The 20,667-nt window shown below is 36.8% G+C and overlaps 1 protein-coding gene across 3 annotated transcripts; it reads left to right on the top strand.

Annotated features, from left to right (window-relative positions):
* Nucleotides 1–918: 918 nt before the first annotated feature.
* LOC117569950 (uncharacterized) lies at nt 919–15,883 on the top strand. 3 transcript variants are annotated; one of them, XM_034251312.2, is made up of 4 exons: nt 919–1,077; nt 11,584–12,252; nt 13,159–13,804; nt 14,899–15,883. In XM_034251312.2, exons 1-4 carry the CDS (start codon nt 1,036–1,038, stop codon nt 15,123–15,125), a joined length of 1,584 nt encoding a protein of 527 aa, XP_034107203.1. In that variant the 5' UTR covers nt 919–1,035; the 3' UTR covers nt 15,126–15,883. The 3 variants fall into 3 exon arrangements, with proteins under 3 accessions (XP_034107203.1, XP_051862121.1, XP_051862122.1); XM_052006161.1 differs by lacking the exon at nt 919–1,077 and adding an exon at nt 1,406–1,578; XM_052006162.1 differs by lacking the exon at nt 919–1,077 and adding an exon at nt 7,455–7,640.
* The last annotated feature ends 4,784 nt before the right edge of the window (nt 15,884–20,667 follow it).

A 20,667-nucleotide genomic window follows, 5' to 3' on the forward strand; every position in this document is an offset into this window, starting at 1 on the left:
ACTTGACATTAAATGCCAACTCATATTTAATCATAACAGTCGTAAATTAAATTCAGATAGATAAGACATAAAAATCTATGTAAGTTCTTGTAATAAATAGATAGCAGCTGTCTTAAAAGCGAATCATCAAAGAGAAGTCCTCCAACACATGTCTATTAATAAAATCCCTGAACTCTTCGATTGCATCTCTTGCATTTGTGAAATTCGGCTGCAATTACAACCCGTGTAGTCCCGGCACATTCTGTTCTCCAAACTTCAAATAATTAACGAGTAATTAATGAGTTTGCATTATTTGTTCACAGTTCTTTTTTGTTTTCGGTAATTGCAGAGGAATGCATTACGAAATGGCAGCTGAAAGTTTTGTTTGGAGCTCTTCTGTGGGCGGTTGCTGGGAATTGACCCAGTTTCGTATTCTTCATTTGCCATTGCCCGATTTTCCATTCCAACTGTTTGTTTTTGCCTTTGCGTGTGTGTGTGGGTGTGTGTGTGTGAGGGGCTGATAACAGCAATAAATTTCCTACCTCACTCAACGCAACGCTCGGTTGTCTAGGGCCCAACACAACAACAACAAAAAAAGGCGCTCGCTTTTTTCTCCCTACAAAATTGCCTCTTCATGCGCTCTCCCTTTCTTGTAGCGCTCGCTCTCTCTTTCTCTCACTCTCTCTCTATCGCACTCTCGAGAGAAAAGCGAAAGTAGCGAAAATAGTGCGTAGGCTCGTTGTCTTATCACACGCTCGAAAATGTTGCGCCTTCGTATTGCTCATACGACCTGTGGGTCAACGTCAGAGCGGAAAAGAAAATTGTTTGCTCTCGCATTGCGCATGTCCCCGGAAAAACCCAGAGCGAGAGTTTTCCCCCACAACACAGAGCTGCCAGACTGTTTCAACTCTTGCAAAGATTGTCAAAAATAAATCTACTTTAATTTAGCTACAAACTTAGAAATTCAATAATATTCCAGAAGTTTCACACGCTTGGGCGCAAACTGCTGGCAGACACTGTGCCACGCTATTTTCATATGTAGCAACGCTTGGTGGCATGGAGAAAAACTGTGGCAACGCTGTCAGCTTGGGAAATTTGGTATGTTTTTCATATGAAATCTTTTTGGCCCGCCGATTGCTCAATGTCCCAATGTGTGAGTGTGTGTGTGTGTGTGTGAGCGTGTGTAATCCTCACAAAGGCACACCAAATATTTTGTTGTATATACGCTTTTCGGCTCTCGAGCAGCGACGTTGTCGCAGTAGCTGCCTTTCAATTTCCTTGGCACGTCGCGCGCTAAAAACTTCGCGACGCTCCGACATACAAAATATATACATATATATCTCTCTCTGTATATATATATACAATATATATATTATGTATGGATCGTATTGTGAAAGCATGAAATTGGTATAAACAAATGCAGCGGCGGCGGCTGTTGTTGTGCGATTGTGTTTAAACAGTTTTGCGAATCGAAATTCGTTTACGGAAATTGGCGGTCGTTGGATAATTTATAGATCAAAGTAGAGAGTCAATAAGGAACACGGACACGAACGAAAGGCAGCAGATAAATATATATAGTATATACTACTATAAACTGGGGTAAGTCCATCAACGAAACGGTTCATAATAAAAGCGTATCTAAACACAGACTCGCTTCACCGTAAGCGTGCAATGGGCAAGCATAAATTGTGTATCCATAAGATACACAGACACGCGCCTGTAAAAGCCTGAATGTATCTCGTAAAGTACGAGTGTATGTCTGTGTGTGTGTGTGTTGTAGTTGTGTAAAAGTCGTTCAGTGTGTCAGTGTTTCAGGCTGTGACAAGAACAACATCAGCTGAGGCGAACGCATCGCGCATACGCCGCGTTGTCAATTGTTACTTTTTCCCTCTGAACTGTGTGTGGACGCCCTTGGCACCAGTTGCCCACGTCGCGTCGCATCGCGTCGCATCGCATCGCATTGCTTTTGCCCCGACCCCAATCCTCAATCCCAATCCTAACGACCATCGCCGCGCACTTGATATTGGCTATTGGCCTAGCCACCAAACAGCGGCAGCAACTATCTCCTCCTCCTCCTCCTTCTCCGCGTCCACCTTCTCTTCTCTCTCTCGCCTCGTTTATCAACAACTATTTCTTTATGCTCAATTCGTGGCCAGCTGCCGCTTTTGTTATGCTGCAAATGAAAAATTTTGTACGTTTTGGCTGGCTTATATTTCCCTTTTAGTTATTGTTGCTCCAGTTTCCGTCACCCGCCCCCCGTTTTAGCTCTTCACTCACTTTCCACCCAAAGTGCGACCGTTGAACATGGAACATGTTGCGTAGGGTTTTTTGCGCTTTTCCGAGGGTGACTTTTTTTCCCAGCTCACATTCGACGCTTTTCCTTTCTGTGCTTTTGTTTGCCAGATAGAGAGCGAGAGCAAGAGCAAGAGAGAGAGAGAGAGAGAGAGTGAGGCACTTTTTTCTGTTGTTACAACTCAGGTAAAAATTGTGGGCCCAAATATTCATGTTGACTTTGTTTTCCTTTATATGATATGTTGAACTGCGTTTGCGTTTGCATTCTCGAGCAGCTTTTAATTAGAATTATAATTAGTTATTGCGTTAATTTAGTAAATGACTCAATTGCAGGCACCCCGCAGAGTTCGCGCTGTTTATTTGTTGTTGGTCTTCAGCGAGTTTATGGCTCGCTTTTTAATTTTTGGCCCACAGCCAATTGATAGCGGAAAAACAATTTTCGTCTCACTTGCAACGCCATTGATGAGTTTGTTGTTGCTGTTGTTCACTTGATTAGTCATAGGTTTGCTGCAGCTATATACGATATTTATATTGTCACTCCGACTACTAAATGTAGAATCAAAACACCGCTGGCAATGATGTCATTGACTCGTTGTGAAATCCTGCTCTCAAGTGCGCTTTAGCACAGAGAAGTGCGCTTATCAGCAATTGTGGCTTCAACCTCAGCCATGAGTCATGAGTGTTTTGTGCCACAGCGTTGCAAATCAAATTACCACTCACTCATCATCATCATCATCGGCGTCATCGTCACCGTTTCGGCAGTTGGGCGAACACATTTGGCTGGCTTCTGAAAAAGTCACGGCAGTTCACAAAATTTTGCCAAATCTCATTTGCTATGCCATCGAGTCATACTAAAAATATCATACGATTAGCAAAGCTTTTGCTGCAATGTCAACAATTAAATGCGCTTTTCCGAAGAATTTTAGTAATTTAATTATCAGTACACTACATCTGGAAAATTTGAATATCTGTAATTATTATCGTGAATTTATTATACAACATTAAGATAAAAATCAAGTCTCAAGTCGAGTCTCTGCTGTTTTGGTTGATTTGGTATATGGTTATATGGTATATTTTTAACATAATAGTATTTCTTTATACCAAATAAAGTCCTCGGTATATTTTGGTATACAAACGAAATCAGTTGCATTTCAGTTGCCTTGGTTGACAGGCTGGTATATTTTGCATTCTATGGTATATTTTTAACAAAATGATATATCTTTATACCAAGTATAGACTTCGTTATATTTTATTAAGTTAAGTTCGTATTTATTTAAGAAATCAAACCGCACTATATTGTTTATATTAAAATTGGATGGCGTCGAAAATGTGAATATTGCAAATTCATTATAAAGAATTAGAGAACAAACCAAGTCTATCCGATCTTAGATGCTTTGGTTGGCGATCTGGTTTTTTTTTTGTTCTCTTCTATATGGTATATTTTTTATGTAATGGTTTGTCGTTATACCAAATATTCAGTCAGTATATTTTAATATATTAATTTCGTATATAGAAATATATTGAATTGGAATTTTGTTTTTATTAAATGTAGATAGAGGATATTTCACTATAGAGCATACTCGACTGTAGCTCACTTGTTAATAATTGCAGAGAGCTCAAAGAGAGACTACAATAAAGAGAATATAGAAATATAAAACTGTTTATTAAGTCAACAAAACAAGAATAATAATGGAAGAAAATACAAAATATATAAGAAAAATTAAAATAACAAATTTTAGTGCCCCAAAGAATATAATGCATATATGTAAATATCGTGTATTACTCATGCTTAGCTTATTTTCTCACTGGGTTACATATTTTGCCATGCAGATATAATTGAAATTTCGTCGCGGGTTTTTCCCTTTTGGCGACTTTTCCCCCCGCTCTATAAATAGAGACATCGCATTAGGCCATCGCACTCGGCCAATTTCGTTGGCTAAAACTGTGGCCAAAAACTGTGCGTATTTGTGGCAAGTGTTTTATTTTTGATGCTTTGCACTCTTCCTCTTCCCTTCCCTCTCCAGGTGCCCTTTTTGGGGCCTGATCATGGGGCAAGAATTCGCCACGCATTTTCCACGTTTTTGTGTTTGCCAGACTCAAATATAGTTTTTCGTTTGCCGTTTTTCGTTTATTTGTGTTTTGTTTGGACTTTGTTTACGTTGTTGCCGCCGCCTTGTGCATAATTATGTTTAATTAAACTAATTAAATGGGCTTTTCATCGACAGCTCGCTGTTGTTGTTATTGTTATTATTGTTTTCTCACACTTTGCTAATTAATTTCCCGGTATGAGCACAAATATTTGATCTCCTACTACGTGCTCGTGATCATGATAAGTTCAATCCAACTTATTGTAAAATATTGTTTCTTTTTGTTTTTTTGCGATCGTAAACGAGTTTTTATGTTCAACATCTGTGAGCATTATAGCGTCGGGTGGAAAGGGGGAGGAAAGGGGGAGGGCGACAAAGCCTGCCATTCAGTTGGGCGCAGTGTCAAGGTAGTGCGTGAGCTTAACAGCCAACAGTAGTGCTACATTTTAACTGTTAACTGTTAACTGCTTCCCCAGCCGCTTCCGCGATAACTCATTAGCAGGCAGCAACAACAACGTCAGCTTCTGCCCCATCATCATCATCATATGCAAACATGTCAATAACTAGAGCTATCATATGAGTATATGAGTGTAACACACTCGGTTCAGTTTATGCTGCACGCCGAGGGCTGCTTAATCATTCTGTAAATATACATTTTGTGTGGAATTTGCATTTGCTTGAAACAAGAATAGAATGCTAATGCCGACGAAAATAAATAAACTCTTGAGCTAATTACTTTGCCTGATTAGTTGATAGGTAAACCCAGCTATGAATAGACTACCGAAATACCTTTTTCTTTTTCGTTTTTTTAGAAATAAAATATGTATATAAATGAGTTAGCAGTATCAATAGGCAATATAGCAGAGTGAGCAATATTATTTTTACGTACCAAATCGAATTGATGTTATACATTTTTATGTACTTTTGTTTGTTTGCTTTTACATTCTATCTAGAACTAATCAAAAACATTTATAGGAAAGGAAAATATCAAAAGAATTTTACATGCAAGAAAAAATTATATATATATATATATTATACAAAATATTACATTTTTCCTAATATATTTATGTTTCTAAACTATTATTTGCAATAAAATTGAACAGAGAATTAAAAGTACAAAGAAAAATATTAAAGTTTCTAAACTAACATTAAACTACTACATGCAATGCAATTTAACAAAGAATTTTTAAACTTATTTGGTATTACTGCACAGAGAGAATAAAATCTAAGTTAAAAAGTATGTAGATTATTGATTTGATAGCTTTTCAATCTTGAAAAAAATCTTGAAACTTGAATTTCAAGTTGAAAATGTTTGAAAATAAAATTGAAATTGAAAATTCTTTTTCTTTTTCTAGCAAATTAAAAAATTTTTATTGAATGTTTATTAAAATTAACCCTACATGAACCATTTATTTTATTTATTTACAAAGACAAAATGTGGGATCATAATTATATTTTATTTAAATTTATTTTATTTGTATTATTCTTTAAATTTTCTTGGATTAAGAAGAGTAGTTTAGATGAAGTGTTTCCTTGTGGTTTTACTTCTCATTCACTTATCAACTTGCGGAGCAACCCTCGCTTGTGTGCAGTTCATCTTAAGCAGCAGCTGAATGTAGTGCACTGAGGTTTTGCATCGGCCTTGGCTTCTGCTATTTATGCTCACTTTGGGGTTGCGCTCGCCGTCTTCTCTCTTACATGCTGTAGAGTACTCAAAGCAGCTTAAGACTAAGAGCGCGGTCTGAGTTTGAGCTGACTTTGCGTTGCGATTAGTTGACGCTGGCTACGGATGACTTGGAGTTGATAGTGCTTATCAATAAAATATACAAACGCCTCGACAACAATTACAGTTGTCAAATATCACACAACAAAGCGCAGACAACCCACACCTCACACACACACAAACACACACAAGCACAACCACACCCACGCATAGAGACTATAAGCGCCCTCTACCACCGCCCTCCGCCCATCATCCACACCCAAATCCCTAACCATGGGTTGCTCTGCAAACGTTTTGTTAATTTGAAAATCAAACATTGATTGTGACTCCGTTTTTTTTTTTTTGCCACAAATTTATACATATTTATTTATTTGCCGTTGTTGCTTTTGTGTTTGTTGAAGAAATTAAATTGATAATTGAGCTGTGGACCAGCAACAACACGAAGTACTTCAGCTTTATTTCCGCTGCGATCTTCCCCTCTCCCTCTTCCACATCCCTTTTCTTCCGTTTTTTGGCTGCATTTATCGGCAGCTTCTTGTAATTTCGTTAATCTTACGCATCTTTCAATTCTGTTTATTTATTTTTGCAACTTCAGAGATTTTCATCATAATGCGGGTCAAGTTTCTCTTTTTTTTTGTATACCCAAAAATAGTATTTAAATGTAATTTTATTTAATTATTCGATAAAGTATAAAATGTAAAATATGTTTTTCAATATTTCCTTTATTTATTGATTTATTAATAATATTGAGTATTTATGTACATATAAAAACGTTTTTAAGGTTATATGCATATATTGTGTATTCTCAAATATTATAATATATATATTACTGCACTTTTATTACTGAAACACTGTGTAGAATTAAGTCTGTTGATTACTTAAATTGTCGCTTCTGACTAATCTTATATTGTAAATATTAATGTATTCATATTTTTACTTAGAAATATGTTTCATAATTGAGAAAATATTATATAATTTATAGCTATTGTCATAAATGGGAAATATCTATTAAGAATATTCATAACAATAACTAATTCTTCATTACTATGTTAAAGCTAATAATTCATACCTATGTTAAACCGTATCTAACAAATAACAATAATAATTCGATAATTCTTTTCGGTTTCCAATTGTTAGTAATCTTTTATCAGCCTCGGTTAGGATAGGTTTTCGTCTTCAAGCTTGCAAATTCCACAGAGAACCAATTTCTGCGTCGCAGTCGCTGTCGCAGTCAACGCACGCCTGGCAGCGACAGAGGCAGAGGCGGCGGCAGCGACAGCGACGCATCGTCTGCGTTTGGCTGGCACAGCACAGTCAAAGTTCTAAAGTTGTCGCGGTCGGTTGGGAGAGACCTAAAATAAATTGTGCGCCTAATTAACAATATAATTATTAATAATTTAAAATTAAATGCTGAAATGTGCCACAAATACAAACACACACACATTTGAAATATATCTAAAGACAGCGGCATACCGAAAATAAATCGCATTTGATTGATTGATGGAAAAAGCCTTCAGTGATAAGCGGCCCCAACAACATAAACAAATAAACTATAAAATGTAAGAAGTGCAGAAGTTTTGACCGTGTGATACCAACAACAACAAGTGTATAAAGTAGTGTAGAGTGATATCTAGTCAAGAGACATGTGAGCTGTAAAGTTCAAGTGCGTGCCTTGAAATTATTTGGGAACTGCACCCCTAACAAAAAGAGTGAATGCGACAGCAACAGCTACAGGGCATCATAAACACCCACAGCTGCACAGGTTAGACAGAGACAAAGGGGAAGACGCAGTGTGAGAGGTGTTAGAAGGAGAAACAAAAGCAACAGCTTGAATATGTGACTCCTACGAATGGGGGTGTTAATTCATACATTGTGATCCACATAAAAATAGTCTGTGGTCAGCAACCGCATGTGAGCGAAGCAAAGGAGAGAGCGTGACAAAGAGAGTGGGTAGAGAGAGGGGAGAGAACGACGCTACTGTGCAGATAACGACGCGTAGTGGAAATCGTTCACAACACACATCAATTTATTTGCATACGATAATTTCTTTATTGCACTATCAACAGCCGGTTGTTGTCGCAGAAAGGCGGGGGGAGCAAAGACGCAGTAACATGCGCGATTTAGTCAGCGGTCACAGAGGGGGAGAGGACTATGCCACACTTTGTTATTGTTGTTGTTTTTTATGTCGATACATTGTCGGTTGTCGGCATCAGCCTCAGTCACAGTCACAGTCACATTTTCAGTCTTCGCTACAACTTCAGCCCCAACGATATTTAGTCTTCCTGCCAACTGTTCAAATATTGCTGTACGTTTTTTATTTTTTCTATTTGAACTTTATTTATTTTCTTTTTTTGCGCTTTTGCGAACTTCTTGGCAATCATGGCACGCCGTAATTAATTTTGTTTGCATTGTACTTAAGGCAATAATAACAACAACAACAACACACGTGAATCAAACTGTGATAAAATTGTGTTTGGTCTATAAAAGTCTGTGTAGGGTTTCGGTTTCTGAGTCTCTAGGGCACAATGCTGTCTTTTCATTCTCCGGCTCTCTGAACCACAGATAATGCGTTATAAAACGCGTATCGTTCTATGGAAAATACGTACACATGTATTTATGATATTCTGTTTGTGGATACGTTTAATACGACACTGCGGAGCACATGTTCTCCGCTAGGGAAATAGCCGATTCAAAGTGGTTCAAAGTGTTATCTTTTGTGTGCTTAGATTCTTCATTCAAAAGCTATACACTGAAAAAAGTTATAAAATCAAGATATTGGTCTGATTCTAAGAAAGACATGAACAAAATCTTGATTTCAAAAACATTTAATATAAGACACTTTTACTTATAAAATATTTATCATCGATTTGCGCAGCATTTTAACTGAAAACCTTCTTCTTTTAGATAATAATTTATAATGTTTCACTACACTTCGATTAACTGAGGTATGAACGAAAACACTTAAGTCTAGATATAGAAAATTTGATTAATGTTCTTAATATAATATTAAGCATTTGTTCTCAAAGTTATCTTATTTCAAGAACTCAATTTTTAAGACGAAAGTTTTTGATTTAAGAACTTGGTATTTCTTTCAGTGTACATATGTGTATTCTTTAATAGACTTCATTTAAATTAGGACTCTTAATATACATATATAATTAATGACTTCTTTTCAACCATTTGTCAATATCTTTCACACTTGGGTATTAATTTTAAATTTAAATAATAAATAGGATTGATATAAAATCTAAAATTAATTCTATAAATCCGTATACTTAATAAAGAACAATTTTACTAAAAATATAGGCATTTGGGGAGTTCAGCACATGATTAAAGCTTTTACAACTTCAGGATAGATGATTTGCAAATAATATACAAATTTATTTGATTGCTGTTCTTTGAAATATTTGCAAAATAAATTTGATATATAGTTGAAGATCGATGACTTGCGATTGTAAATAATAAGCAATAATAGAGGTTGGTTTAATTTTGAAAAATAAATAAAATTTTAAATTAAATTTTGATATCAGAATTTGTGTTAATATCTAATTTTGTATAATATACATATAATCATATTTATTTGTATATTATCTTTTATATATTTATATAATATTTTATATGTTAGCTCTTATAGAATGCTTAGAGTATCACATCATTAAGGCAAAGATTAAAGATTATTAGTTCTCCTGGCGCTTTTTCCGTATGCACTGATGCTCCAGAATCAGCGCTTGCGTCGACTCGTTATCAGCAAACTGATAACCGATGTATTTGTGGCTTCCAGTCATAAATCGATTCAGTTGCGGCATGGCCAATAGGCGTCCGCCTCGGAGTGCTTTCATAGGCCAGTGGATTCGGGAGCTTAGAAATTGAGACGAGTTTGACAGGAATATTAGGCTGTCAGCAGTGTGCTCTTGGATCTCAAATTGGCGAGGTTCCGCTGCTGCCTGCAGTAGAAAATTGCTACCGTAGTCGTAAGTGTGGGAGTTACCGTTGACACTATCGATGGGTTCTTTTAGGGGGCATTATACAATTTATGAGCTGTCACGCGGTGGTGTATCTGACGTCCAGCGTTATGATATGGCCGCGATTGTGGGCCACATGATTTATCGCTAGACGATGATGAATTGCATGCAGGAATTGCGGCGGGTAATTAAACGATTGAATGCCTTAAATCGATTGACCTCTCACCAAAAATAATATTGAATTAGGCTTTTTTTTTGTGGGAGTTGGCTTAGCTCTTTTTAGCCACTTGACTTGGCTTATGAATGATTAAGATCGTCGTATACTTAATTTATAGTCGCGTGCAAAAATCACCGATTAAACTCATCGACGACATTAAACGATTTGTTTGCTTAAGTGCCGCAATTGAAAGATAAAGCTAAAGCGATAATGTTTTACCGTAAACACTTCTTTGGGGGAGGTGCGAAAAATCTGATATATCTGACACATTAGAAGTTTATAGTTGCTCCTATCGATTGCTCCATATGGTGTAATATCAAAAGCTCGAAAGCTGACTAATGTCCATTGGCATGTGACCCTTTCCCAGGTGGATAAATAAAGCGGGTAATTCCCCCTGCTGCAAATATCGTAAACTGCAATTTACTACCAATTTGAGTTTGAGATATGAACTATGCTTATCGCCAGCAAGTGGTCATAAAAATGCCAAGCAGAGCTACTTAACTTACTTCTAGATAAGGCTTTATATGGTGATGAATGTATATATTTGGGGCAATCCCAAAGCATAGATCAAGCGATAGTATAGAGAACTATCCTTGGGTGCAAATGCCAATGGAAATTTGTGATTATTAATAGTACATTTAAACTTGTTTTGTATTTAACTTCAACCAGCAACTATTACAGAGCTTTAAGGGATTAATATTGGTACATAAAATATTCTTGTATATATTTAATTTCAACCATCAATTACTACCCAGTAATTAGGGATTAATTATTAGTTCATTTTATATTCTTTTATATTTAATTTCAACTACCAACACAGCATTGAATCACAAAGTTTTTCTATTTCAATTTGATTTATTTACTTTTTCCTATTTCGTTATGAATTTATTTTTTTGATCTTGTGATTGATCTTCACACTAAATGTATTTTTCTGATCGTAAGATTGATCTTATCACAATAAATGTCTTTTCTCGGTGGATTTTCAATACTTTCATAGTCTGATTTGTTAAAGTAATAATCGAGTTGACCTATGTCGATTTGACTGCTCTTCAGTTGCTTTTAGTGCTTGATCTTCTCTTATTAATTGTCATTCCTCTGGTCATTTTTAATTCTTAATATCTACTAAGTAGCCTAGTATTATTTATCATAGTTCACAGTCTCATTTGCTGTTATCATGTTATCAAGTTTTCCTATATCGATTTGACAATTAAATGATTTGATTTCCCACAAAATTTCTTCCTGTGATCTCGTGATTGCTCTTCCTTCATTTCAACATTTTCAATAAAGTTAACTAATCTCTACTCCACTCGTGTCTCTTTGCAGTTGCTCAACAAACGGTGTGGCAACAAGAATCGCCAGCGCAGCACCCCGATCCGCTTGGAGCAGCAGCTGACCAAGAAGGAGCGCACCACAAAGTTGCCGCTCGTTGGCGCTTTGGTGCACAAGGCGCTGCAAGTACGCAACTGTGACACCAACTCAACAACAACAACAACAACAACCACAACAACACAAACATCACTGCAATTTAAGGCAGACAACAACAACGAGATCTCTAGAATGGTTTTGCCTTTTGGCCTGGGGCCCGATGGCCACAATGTGGATGCCATACAGAGTGCACCGGCGCCGAGTGCACCACCAGCTCACATGGTGGCGCCTCCGCTTTATGCACGTGGCCAGACAAATATCTACACAGGCGTGCCCATCATTGTGAATCCCTACATAGACTTCATTGTGGTCAATGGCGACGATCGTTACATGATTCGATGCGAGCGCAAATCGGTGCTGGAGCGCAGCGTGGAGCTGGCCAAGTTAATACACGCTGGCCCAAACAGTGGACGCAAGAGCGACAACCATTTCCAGATACTCAATGTGGATAAGAACGATTTCGAGCTGATCGTGCGATATATGGAAAAGCATTTCATCCGCTATCGCGATCACAAGCATCTGCTCAAGATACTCGAGCTCTCGGATCGCTTCAATGTGCCCGATTTGGTGAGTAAAAAGAAATATGATTTTGAGAGTGAATAAGAGAACGGGAGAGAAAGAGAGAGAAAGATAGAGATAAGAGAAAGAGAGAGAGAGAGATAGAGAGAGAGAGAGAGAGAGAGAGAGAGAGAGAGAGAGAGAGAGAGATAGAAAGAGCAAGAGAGTGATTGCGAGTGAGAGAGTGAGTAATTGAGAGAGAAAGCTAGACGGATATGAAAAAAGCTTTATGAAAAATCCAAGTGATCTTGGTAGCTCCCTTTATTATTATTAATCGCCATTTTGTTAATGCTTTCTTCTTACATTTCGAATGGAATTCTTATTTTGAAGAACAAATAACTTTGGTTCAATACTGTTTTAATTTTGGATCTTTGGTTATTATATTTTATTTTTTTCATTAGTCATTAATGGAAATATTTTATTTCAATTATTCGTTTAACTTTTAATAATTGGTTATGAGAGCTATCGTTCTTTTTGCCTTTTCCAATATTTAATATTTGAAATCCTTTTCATTGACCATTCTAAAAATTGTAAACTCTAATTTATTTAAACCATTCTTATTCATTTCTTTTTTTTGCCAATTATGGATTTTTCGATCCAAAGTTGATCAGATGTTATATCCTAAACCATTCTTGTGACCATTATTAATTAAATTCTATACTTAATGACTATAATTTCAATTTTAAACATAAGTTAAAATCTTCTCTTAACCGTTTGCTCTTAAAATTAACTTTCTATTTGCTTTTGCGGTTATTAAATAATTATTAATTTTTTCATATACCATTCCATTAACAAACTATTCAATTTTGATCCCTTGTTAAAATATAATATTTGTCTCCTAATATAAATTTAATAATAAAGTAAATTCCATCAAGTTAATCTACAATGCTAAACTTTTTATCATTTTCCATCTAGATCATTTACTGCATTCGTGAACTTGATCTCAGCATTTCAAGTGCCACCGCACTGGACATCTACAAGGCGCTGTGGTTCTATCAGGGAATCGCGCTGACAAACCAACACCAGACGGTGATCACCACCCAAGAGACTGCCCAACAGCAGGCCAGGAAGCAGGCATCCAAGGCGAAAGCGGCGGCCAAGCAACTGGCTGCCGCACAAGCTCAGGCACAACAGGATGGCGGCGATGGCGACGGAGCTCAGGTTAATCTCATACCCAATCCGAATCCCTTCACGACCGAGGACTACGGCGTGGCGCTGCTGCACAATACACTCCAGCTGATCGATATGCATGCCGAGCTGCTGCTCTCCATGCCTGCCATCTGTGACCTCCGCTTCGAGGAGCTGGAGACGCTGGCCAAACGCGACACGCTGCAACTACGCTCCGAGCTGACGCTGTTCGAGTGCCTGGCCAGCTGGAGTCTGGCGGAGTGCGGACGCAAGAATCTCGATGCCACGCCCGAAAATCGTCGCACCGTTCTCGGTCCGCTTTGCCTCACGCCGCGCTATCTCCGAATGACCCCCAACGAGTTTCGACGCTGCTGCGATCGCATCGAACTGCTGCCGCCGCTGGAGATTTCACTAATCAGCGATGCGCTTGAGGGTGAGTAGAGCTTACTAATCAAAATTCATTTTGTGGGGTGGTTAGAGTAACGAAATCATGGTCTAGTTAATACATGCCATATAGCATACTTTTGACATCAGAAATGAATAAATTCCATATATTTGTCAGAGATTTAAATATTAGGCAACATTTAGTATTATATATAATCTAAAGTATTTATAGCAGGTTGCTTAAACATATGTACATATATAATAATTACCCACAACTTTACTCAATAAATTCGCCGCAAGTTTCAAATGCTCATCAATTTAAAATGTCAATGAATTGTATGTGGATTAGATAAAGTGTATTTCAAGAATTGCTAATTATAAAATGTATTTATAGTAGTATAAGACATTTCGTATGAAATTTCATGACTTATTTCAGATAAACTCATACAAATTAATAATAAATATAATAAGATTAAATTGTTGTGTTTCAACTTAAATAAACATTCATTAAGTAAAGTAATTCATATTATTTAATACAATTTTAATCAATTGTAATTTGGCTTGCAAAAAATTAAAGGAAAAATATTTATAAGCGTTTGCTTTTGAAATTGAATGATTATTATTATGTAAGGAATTCGATTGAGTATTTCTAGCTATAAAGATTGTAATACTGAATATGAAGATTGAATGAAAGTTGTATACAAATTCAGCTCATAATAGTTAAATGTGATTACAATCTTAGCTAATTCCCAGACTAGAGCCGTGATTTTTGGTACATACACTATTAACTACAGTATTTATGAATCCTTCAAATTTTGTTGCGATCAGTTAAAAAATGTAAAAGTTATTTAAAAAATACTTTACTGTAATGGTCTTAGTTGCGTTGGCTGATAATTTGGTATATTTGGTATATTTTGTACTCTATGGTATATTTTGTATGTAGAACAATATCGATATTAGAACGTTTGCGGTATATTTTTGGAATCTTGTTAGAATCTGAGTTTATTGCAAATTATTTTCATTGTACACTTCTTGTTTTTTAAACTAAAATAGCACACAAATTTGTAGCTGATTTACAAGATTTCTCATTGAAAGTAATTTATGTCATTAAATTAATCATTTTTACACACTTTCAATTTGCAGGCAAAAAGCTGAAGAACCTCACGGACCAGCAGACGGAGTTGCTGGAGAAGTTTCGCACCCCTCGAGCTGAATACGCCCGCATGCCTGTGCATCTGAGCGATCGAAGCAGCCCAAAGAACTATCCAAAGAAGATGCGGCTGGCGCACGAGGGTCGAGCCACCGAGGAGGGATGCTGGGAGAAGGTTGGCATCAATTGTCTGCGTGTGTTTGTCTGCATTTTCGATTGACGAACTAGAGATGGAGATGGAGATGGAGAAGGAGTTGAAGATGGAGATGGTGACGGCGACAGCGTTCCGGCGACGATGAATCCCACATAGACTTGTTGCATTAACGAATATTAGCGCTTATGAATTACATATATAACATACATATATACATAGTTAATGAAGTTGAAGATGATGATGATGATGATGATGTTAGTCTAATGGGCAATACATTTACAAAAAAACACACACACACATTACCAAGTGTTACCAAGTGCTGGCCAGACAAACAAAATGGTCTGGCAGTGATTTTATAGCAGCTGTTTCTAACATACTTACTATACGAGTACTATATAAATGATATATATACTATATACATACAATATATAGCGAATGTAGGTTTAACTGTCGTCGCCAACTGATTGTTTGGGTTTTTGTATTCAACTAGTCAATGATATATACTATATATATATACATATAATATATACATAAGTATATATAAAAAGAAAGAAGCAAAAACAACAACAACAAAATCTAACAAAAATGTAAAACAGGAAAAAAACAAAAACAAACAAATTTTATACAAACTTTATGCAACGTTTTGTAGCTGGACTCAAAATACAACAAGAAAAACAACAACATAAAACAAAATACAACAAATACAAATTACCTTACCTATAGGTATAGTTTAATAATACAACATACTGATAAGCATTTATCACTGGTCTATAAACAGCATAGGAAAACTAAAATAAATAAATACTGCGAAAGTATGATTACAATTACAAATTCTAATTATTCAATCACCAAATTGATAAATCGTAAGAATAGTGCAAATTATTGTGTATTTTTCAGCCGTTCATAGCTAAAACAAATTGTTTATAACTGTGTGTGTGTGTGTGTATCATTTTAATTGTTGTACGAACATTATAAAATTTATAGAAACTCTGTTGCTTGTTGCTCGGTTTTTGGCTTTAAAAAAAATGAAATCCTCAAGAAAAATCGCAAAAGATAAACAAATAACAATCAGATTAACATAAATTAATAGCGAATTTCTTATGTCAATATTAAAGTATAGACACTCACTCACACACACACACGCAACACACTCTCACACGTACAAATTGTTAACAGAATTATGCATTTTATTATTAGTTAATATTAAAAGTAACTTAAAAAACAAAAAACTGCAAGCGCAACGCTTTTAACATTGTTCAAATAATATGAATTCCTTTTGCTTCAGTTGCGAATTGCGAATCGAAATCAACTTGGCAACGTTTTCCCAACGCCCTCACATCAAAGTACATTAAACATTAAACCGAAAAAAGTAGTTAAATAAAATATGTACACACAATTTTTTAAAAATAATTCGCCTTTTCTTATTGATATCAAAAGTTTGCTACGGCTTCGCTGTTAACTTTAACAGCAAGTGTTAATTTTAACAGTGAATGCGCTTAGCAGCGCTCTGTTTGTAAAAGCTTAGCTAGCAGAGCTTCACACCATGGGCGAATGAGCTTAAGGGGCAAGCTTTTAAAAAGTTTACTGAAGTTTCTTCGTTGGAATTTGAGAGTCTCTGAGATTTGGGGTTTCTAATCTTACTTTTACTTAGTTTTTGTACATCTTAAAATTTAGTATTATTAATAAATTTCGTTAAACCGTATTTTATTATATTAAATCTAGTATATAATACTACATTTAAATAGTGAATTGAATTTAATTCGGTTTACTAATACGGTATTTTTTTTTTGTACTGAGGTATTCGATCTTTATTATTTATTTAGTTATTTCTGATTTGTAAATGTTGATGATAAAAAAGTTTGTATTTTAGATGTCAAATTTATGTTTTTTTGTTTGTTTTCATTATTTCTAATACATTTTCAAACCCCTAAGAGTGGCATTGTTTGAATATAATTATGCTTACTAATCTTAAATATCATGTTCGATTTAATTCTTCATTTTATCCAATTTCAAAATATTAATAATAAAAAAACTTGCATTTTAGATGTCAAATTTATGTTTTTTGTATTTATTATTTCTAATGAAATTTGTAAGCCAAAAAAGTTGTTTTGTTTGAACTTAAATATGCCTAATATTCTTTAATTTTTTTTTATTTTAGTTATTTCATCCTGTATTAATGCCAAGTTATACAAGTAAATTATTACAATTCTTTAGTATATCAATTATTTTATTTAAAGGCTTTTGTGTTCATAACACAAGAGCATTGTTGGTTATATCAGTTACTTTTTTATTATATTATTGCCAATGTCTACAATGTCTAATTTTAAAATATATCAACTATTTCACTTAAAGACTTTCGTTTGTATCAGTTCCATTTTGAGTTCTGTCACGAAATTTAGATTATAAACGAAATCAGAATTTGCTCAATTTAGCATCGCTTTGGCCGCGTTCTAATACCACAACCAATTTGAAAATTTTGCGTTGACAAAATTCGATTGGAGCATTAGAGGTTTAGCTTCGCCCCACCTTAATGCCAACTGATTAGCATGTGCAGCGCTCTGTGCTCGGCTTCAACAAGAGTGCACACTTGTGCTCTGGCCACAGTGGACGACAGAACAGAGAAGCAGATGTTTGCGAGGAGTAGTTGTAGTTAGCTAGCTAGCCAAAAACCTTAACAGCAGGCGGCACATGGCACTGGGGTGCATCAGGCACTTGGTTACACACTAAGCCTGACCACTGCTGGACCAAGTCTAGACGCAGCGGTGAGCAGTGAGAAGTGTGTGTGTGTGTGTGTGTGAGTGTGTGTTGTTTGTGCAGTTTGTAATGTTGGCTGCCAGTTAATGTCGAGCTACTTACACATCCACATGGACATCTACGTCTACGTCTCTTTCTCCTGCTCAACTCTCGGCATTAATGTAGCATACATTTGGGGGCACACCACAAATGCACTTGTCCAGGCACAACACACACACACAACACACATGCAAAACAAAAATAACAACACACACACCGAGCACAATTTTCCACTGGTTGTCGTGTTGCCGTGCAAGCACTGCAAAATTTATGATTTTATTTCACGCTTGCTTTTCATTAACGTTCTCTTTTGTTGTTGTTGCTTGCCAAAAATTATAACTTCTTTTTTTTTTTGCTTTTTTTGACTATTCCCAGTACTGAGCTCAGGCAGCTCAGCTGCTCGACGCTCTGCCGCTTGTTAACCTTTTTCAAGTTGCTTTTGCCAATCTTTTTATTTTCCATTTCGTTTCTTTTTTTTCGGTTTTCGTGCTTCTTTTCTACTAATTTTTGCGCACAGACGCTGACAGTGACCAGGCCAACATCAGGCGGAGATTGGCGGGGGCGTGGCTGCATGCGCCCTAGAGTCAAATTTCCGCAAAAGTTATGCAGCAGTCGCCATGGAACACAGAACACGGAACACGAAGCATGTAGCACATTTTGTAGCCAACCACTTTTTATTATATTTTACAAATTCTTTTTTTTTCCCTTCTCATTGGCTAAGCGAATAGCAAATTGCAGGGGGAGGGGAGGGAGGTCAAAGGGTGATGCTGCACTGCCTGCAGCTTGGTGGCTGACCGCATATATAATTATTTCATATGAAACATGTATGAAAACCCGCCAGAGTCAGGCCAGTTTCTGCTCTGGCGAAGGCTTCTTCTCAAGGCAAGGCATTCGCATATTATTTTCCTTCTTCTTTTTTTTCTGCGCTTGCACTAAAATCAGCAAAAGTGAATTAGTGCACGGCAACAGGGGAGACACACACACACAGAGAGGAGGAGGGAGGGCGAGAGAAAGAGCGAGAGAGAGAGAGAGACGAAACCTGCAATGCAGTTGGTCGCCTAATGAAAATTGTTGTGAAATAAATCATTTTAAATAATTTTCATTTCTACATGTGGCTGCACACACCACAAACACACACTCACACACACACACACACACTCGCACACGTAGCTGTGTTGGCTTTTTAAAGTTTAAATTGAAATGAAAGCCAAGTAGCTGCAATGGACTTTGCACTTTGCCTGTTACTTCAGCCGTATCTAACTTTTTGCAGCTTGCTAAATTGCGCTAACTGACCAAAGCGGAAGTTTCAATTACACACATGTACACACACACACAGACACAGACACACTTTGTGCAAGGCCAATGTAGAGGAGTGCAAACTCTTCTCTTCAGTGTTTTTTTTTTGGGGCTCGTTACAGCATTGACCTACACTGCGTATGCGTGCTGTGATATGACGCATACGCCCCATGAGCCATTAGACCAGTCGCAAGGCCACAAATCTGTGTTAGACCAACAACACGAAAAAAAGGAAGTGTATAGCACTGAAAACTGAAAGCTAAACTGCTGCTGCTGCTGCTGCAGTGACCAAATTATAGCATAAAAGTTGGCACATTACTTGCAGCAACATCACCAAAGCGAATGAATTTAATACCCTTTAATTTATGCACTCACTTTGCATTCATGGGCATGCTGCATGGCTGGACTTTAGCTCAAGCTCAAGCTTAATTCGATTTAAATGCCTGTCAGCATAACGCTTAATATATACACATTTATACGCAAACGATGCTGCGTGACTACAGGGTATAAAAGTAGCTCGAACAATCGCCGCGGCTCAAACAAAGTATACCTAAAACGGATATTACTTTATCAAGCGGCATAAAAAATGAGGCAGTCGGCCGAATCGTGGAGTCGAGGTTAGAGAGAGAGAGAGTCACTCAAAGAGTGGGGGGGGAGAACAGCAAGCGGGCGGAAGCAATCAGCGAAATTTATTGCAGAGTCTCCTTTTTGGCGTAACTGATGAAGTGAGAAACTGAAAGACAGTCGAGGCTAAGGCTAAGGCAATACAAATGCTGCTGCGTGAGAGTGTGTGTTCTGTAGCATTTGGTTGGACGGAAGCGACAGCTGCTAGTAACTGTGAAGAAGTGAGTAAGAAGTGTGCCACGCCCCCTGCCACATGCCCCACTCCAAGCACCCAAGCAACAACGCTTCTTTTTCTTGTGGCGTGCTGCTTTTTATTGCTTTATTTTTGTGCTTTTAGCTGCGCTCCGCTTAAATCTAAAAAGCAGTTGGAAATGTGCTTATATACCGTTACAAGAACACGCACACACACACACACACAGAGGGGGGAGGTAGAGACACCCACACACACACACACACAGCCATTTGAATGCAAATGCAACAACCGGAAATGAAACCGACAATGCCACTTATTTATCTTTGTACTTGCGGCTCTGATTTTGTTGTGGCTTCAAGCAATATCATTTTTGTTGCTGTTGCTCTTGTTTTTATTGTTAATGTTGCTGTTACTGTTGCTCTTCCTCTTCTTTTGTTGTTGTTGTTACTATTTGTTGATTTTTTTTGTAGTTGTTGTTGTTTTTTCATTTGTGTGCTCGCGGCTTTTTAATTAAACGATTTAGTTTTGTTGATTTAGGCAGCCGCATAAATTTTAATTGTAAATAATTAGCAATACCCTAGCGGTTGCCTCTCCCCTCTCTCTGGCCCTTGATTCCCTTCGCCCCTGCGTGCGAACAAAAAGACGCATTTTTCAATTTACATATTTATGGAAAAAGAGCAATTAAAATTTTATTGGCGTTCG

Source organism: Drosophila albomicans, chromosome 3 (assembly GCF_009650485.2).
Source record: "Drosophila albomicans strain 15112-1751.03 chromosome 3, ASM965048v2, whole genome shotgun sequence".
Lineage (NCBI taxonomy): Eukaryota > Metazoa > Arthropoda > Insecta > Diptera > Drosophilidae > Drosophila > Drosophila albomicans.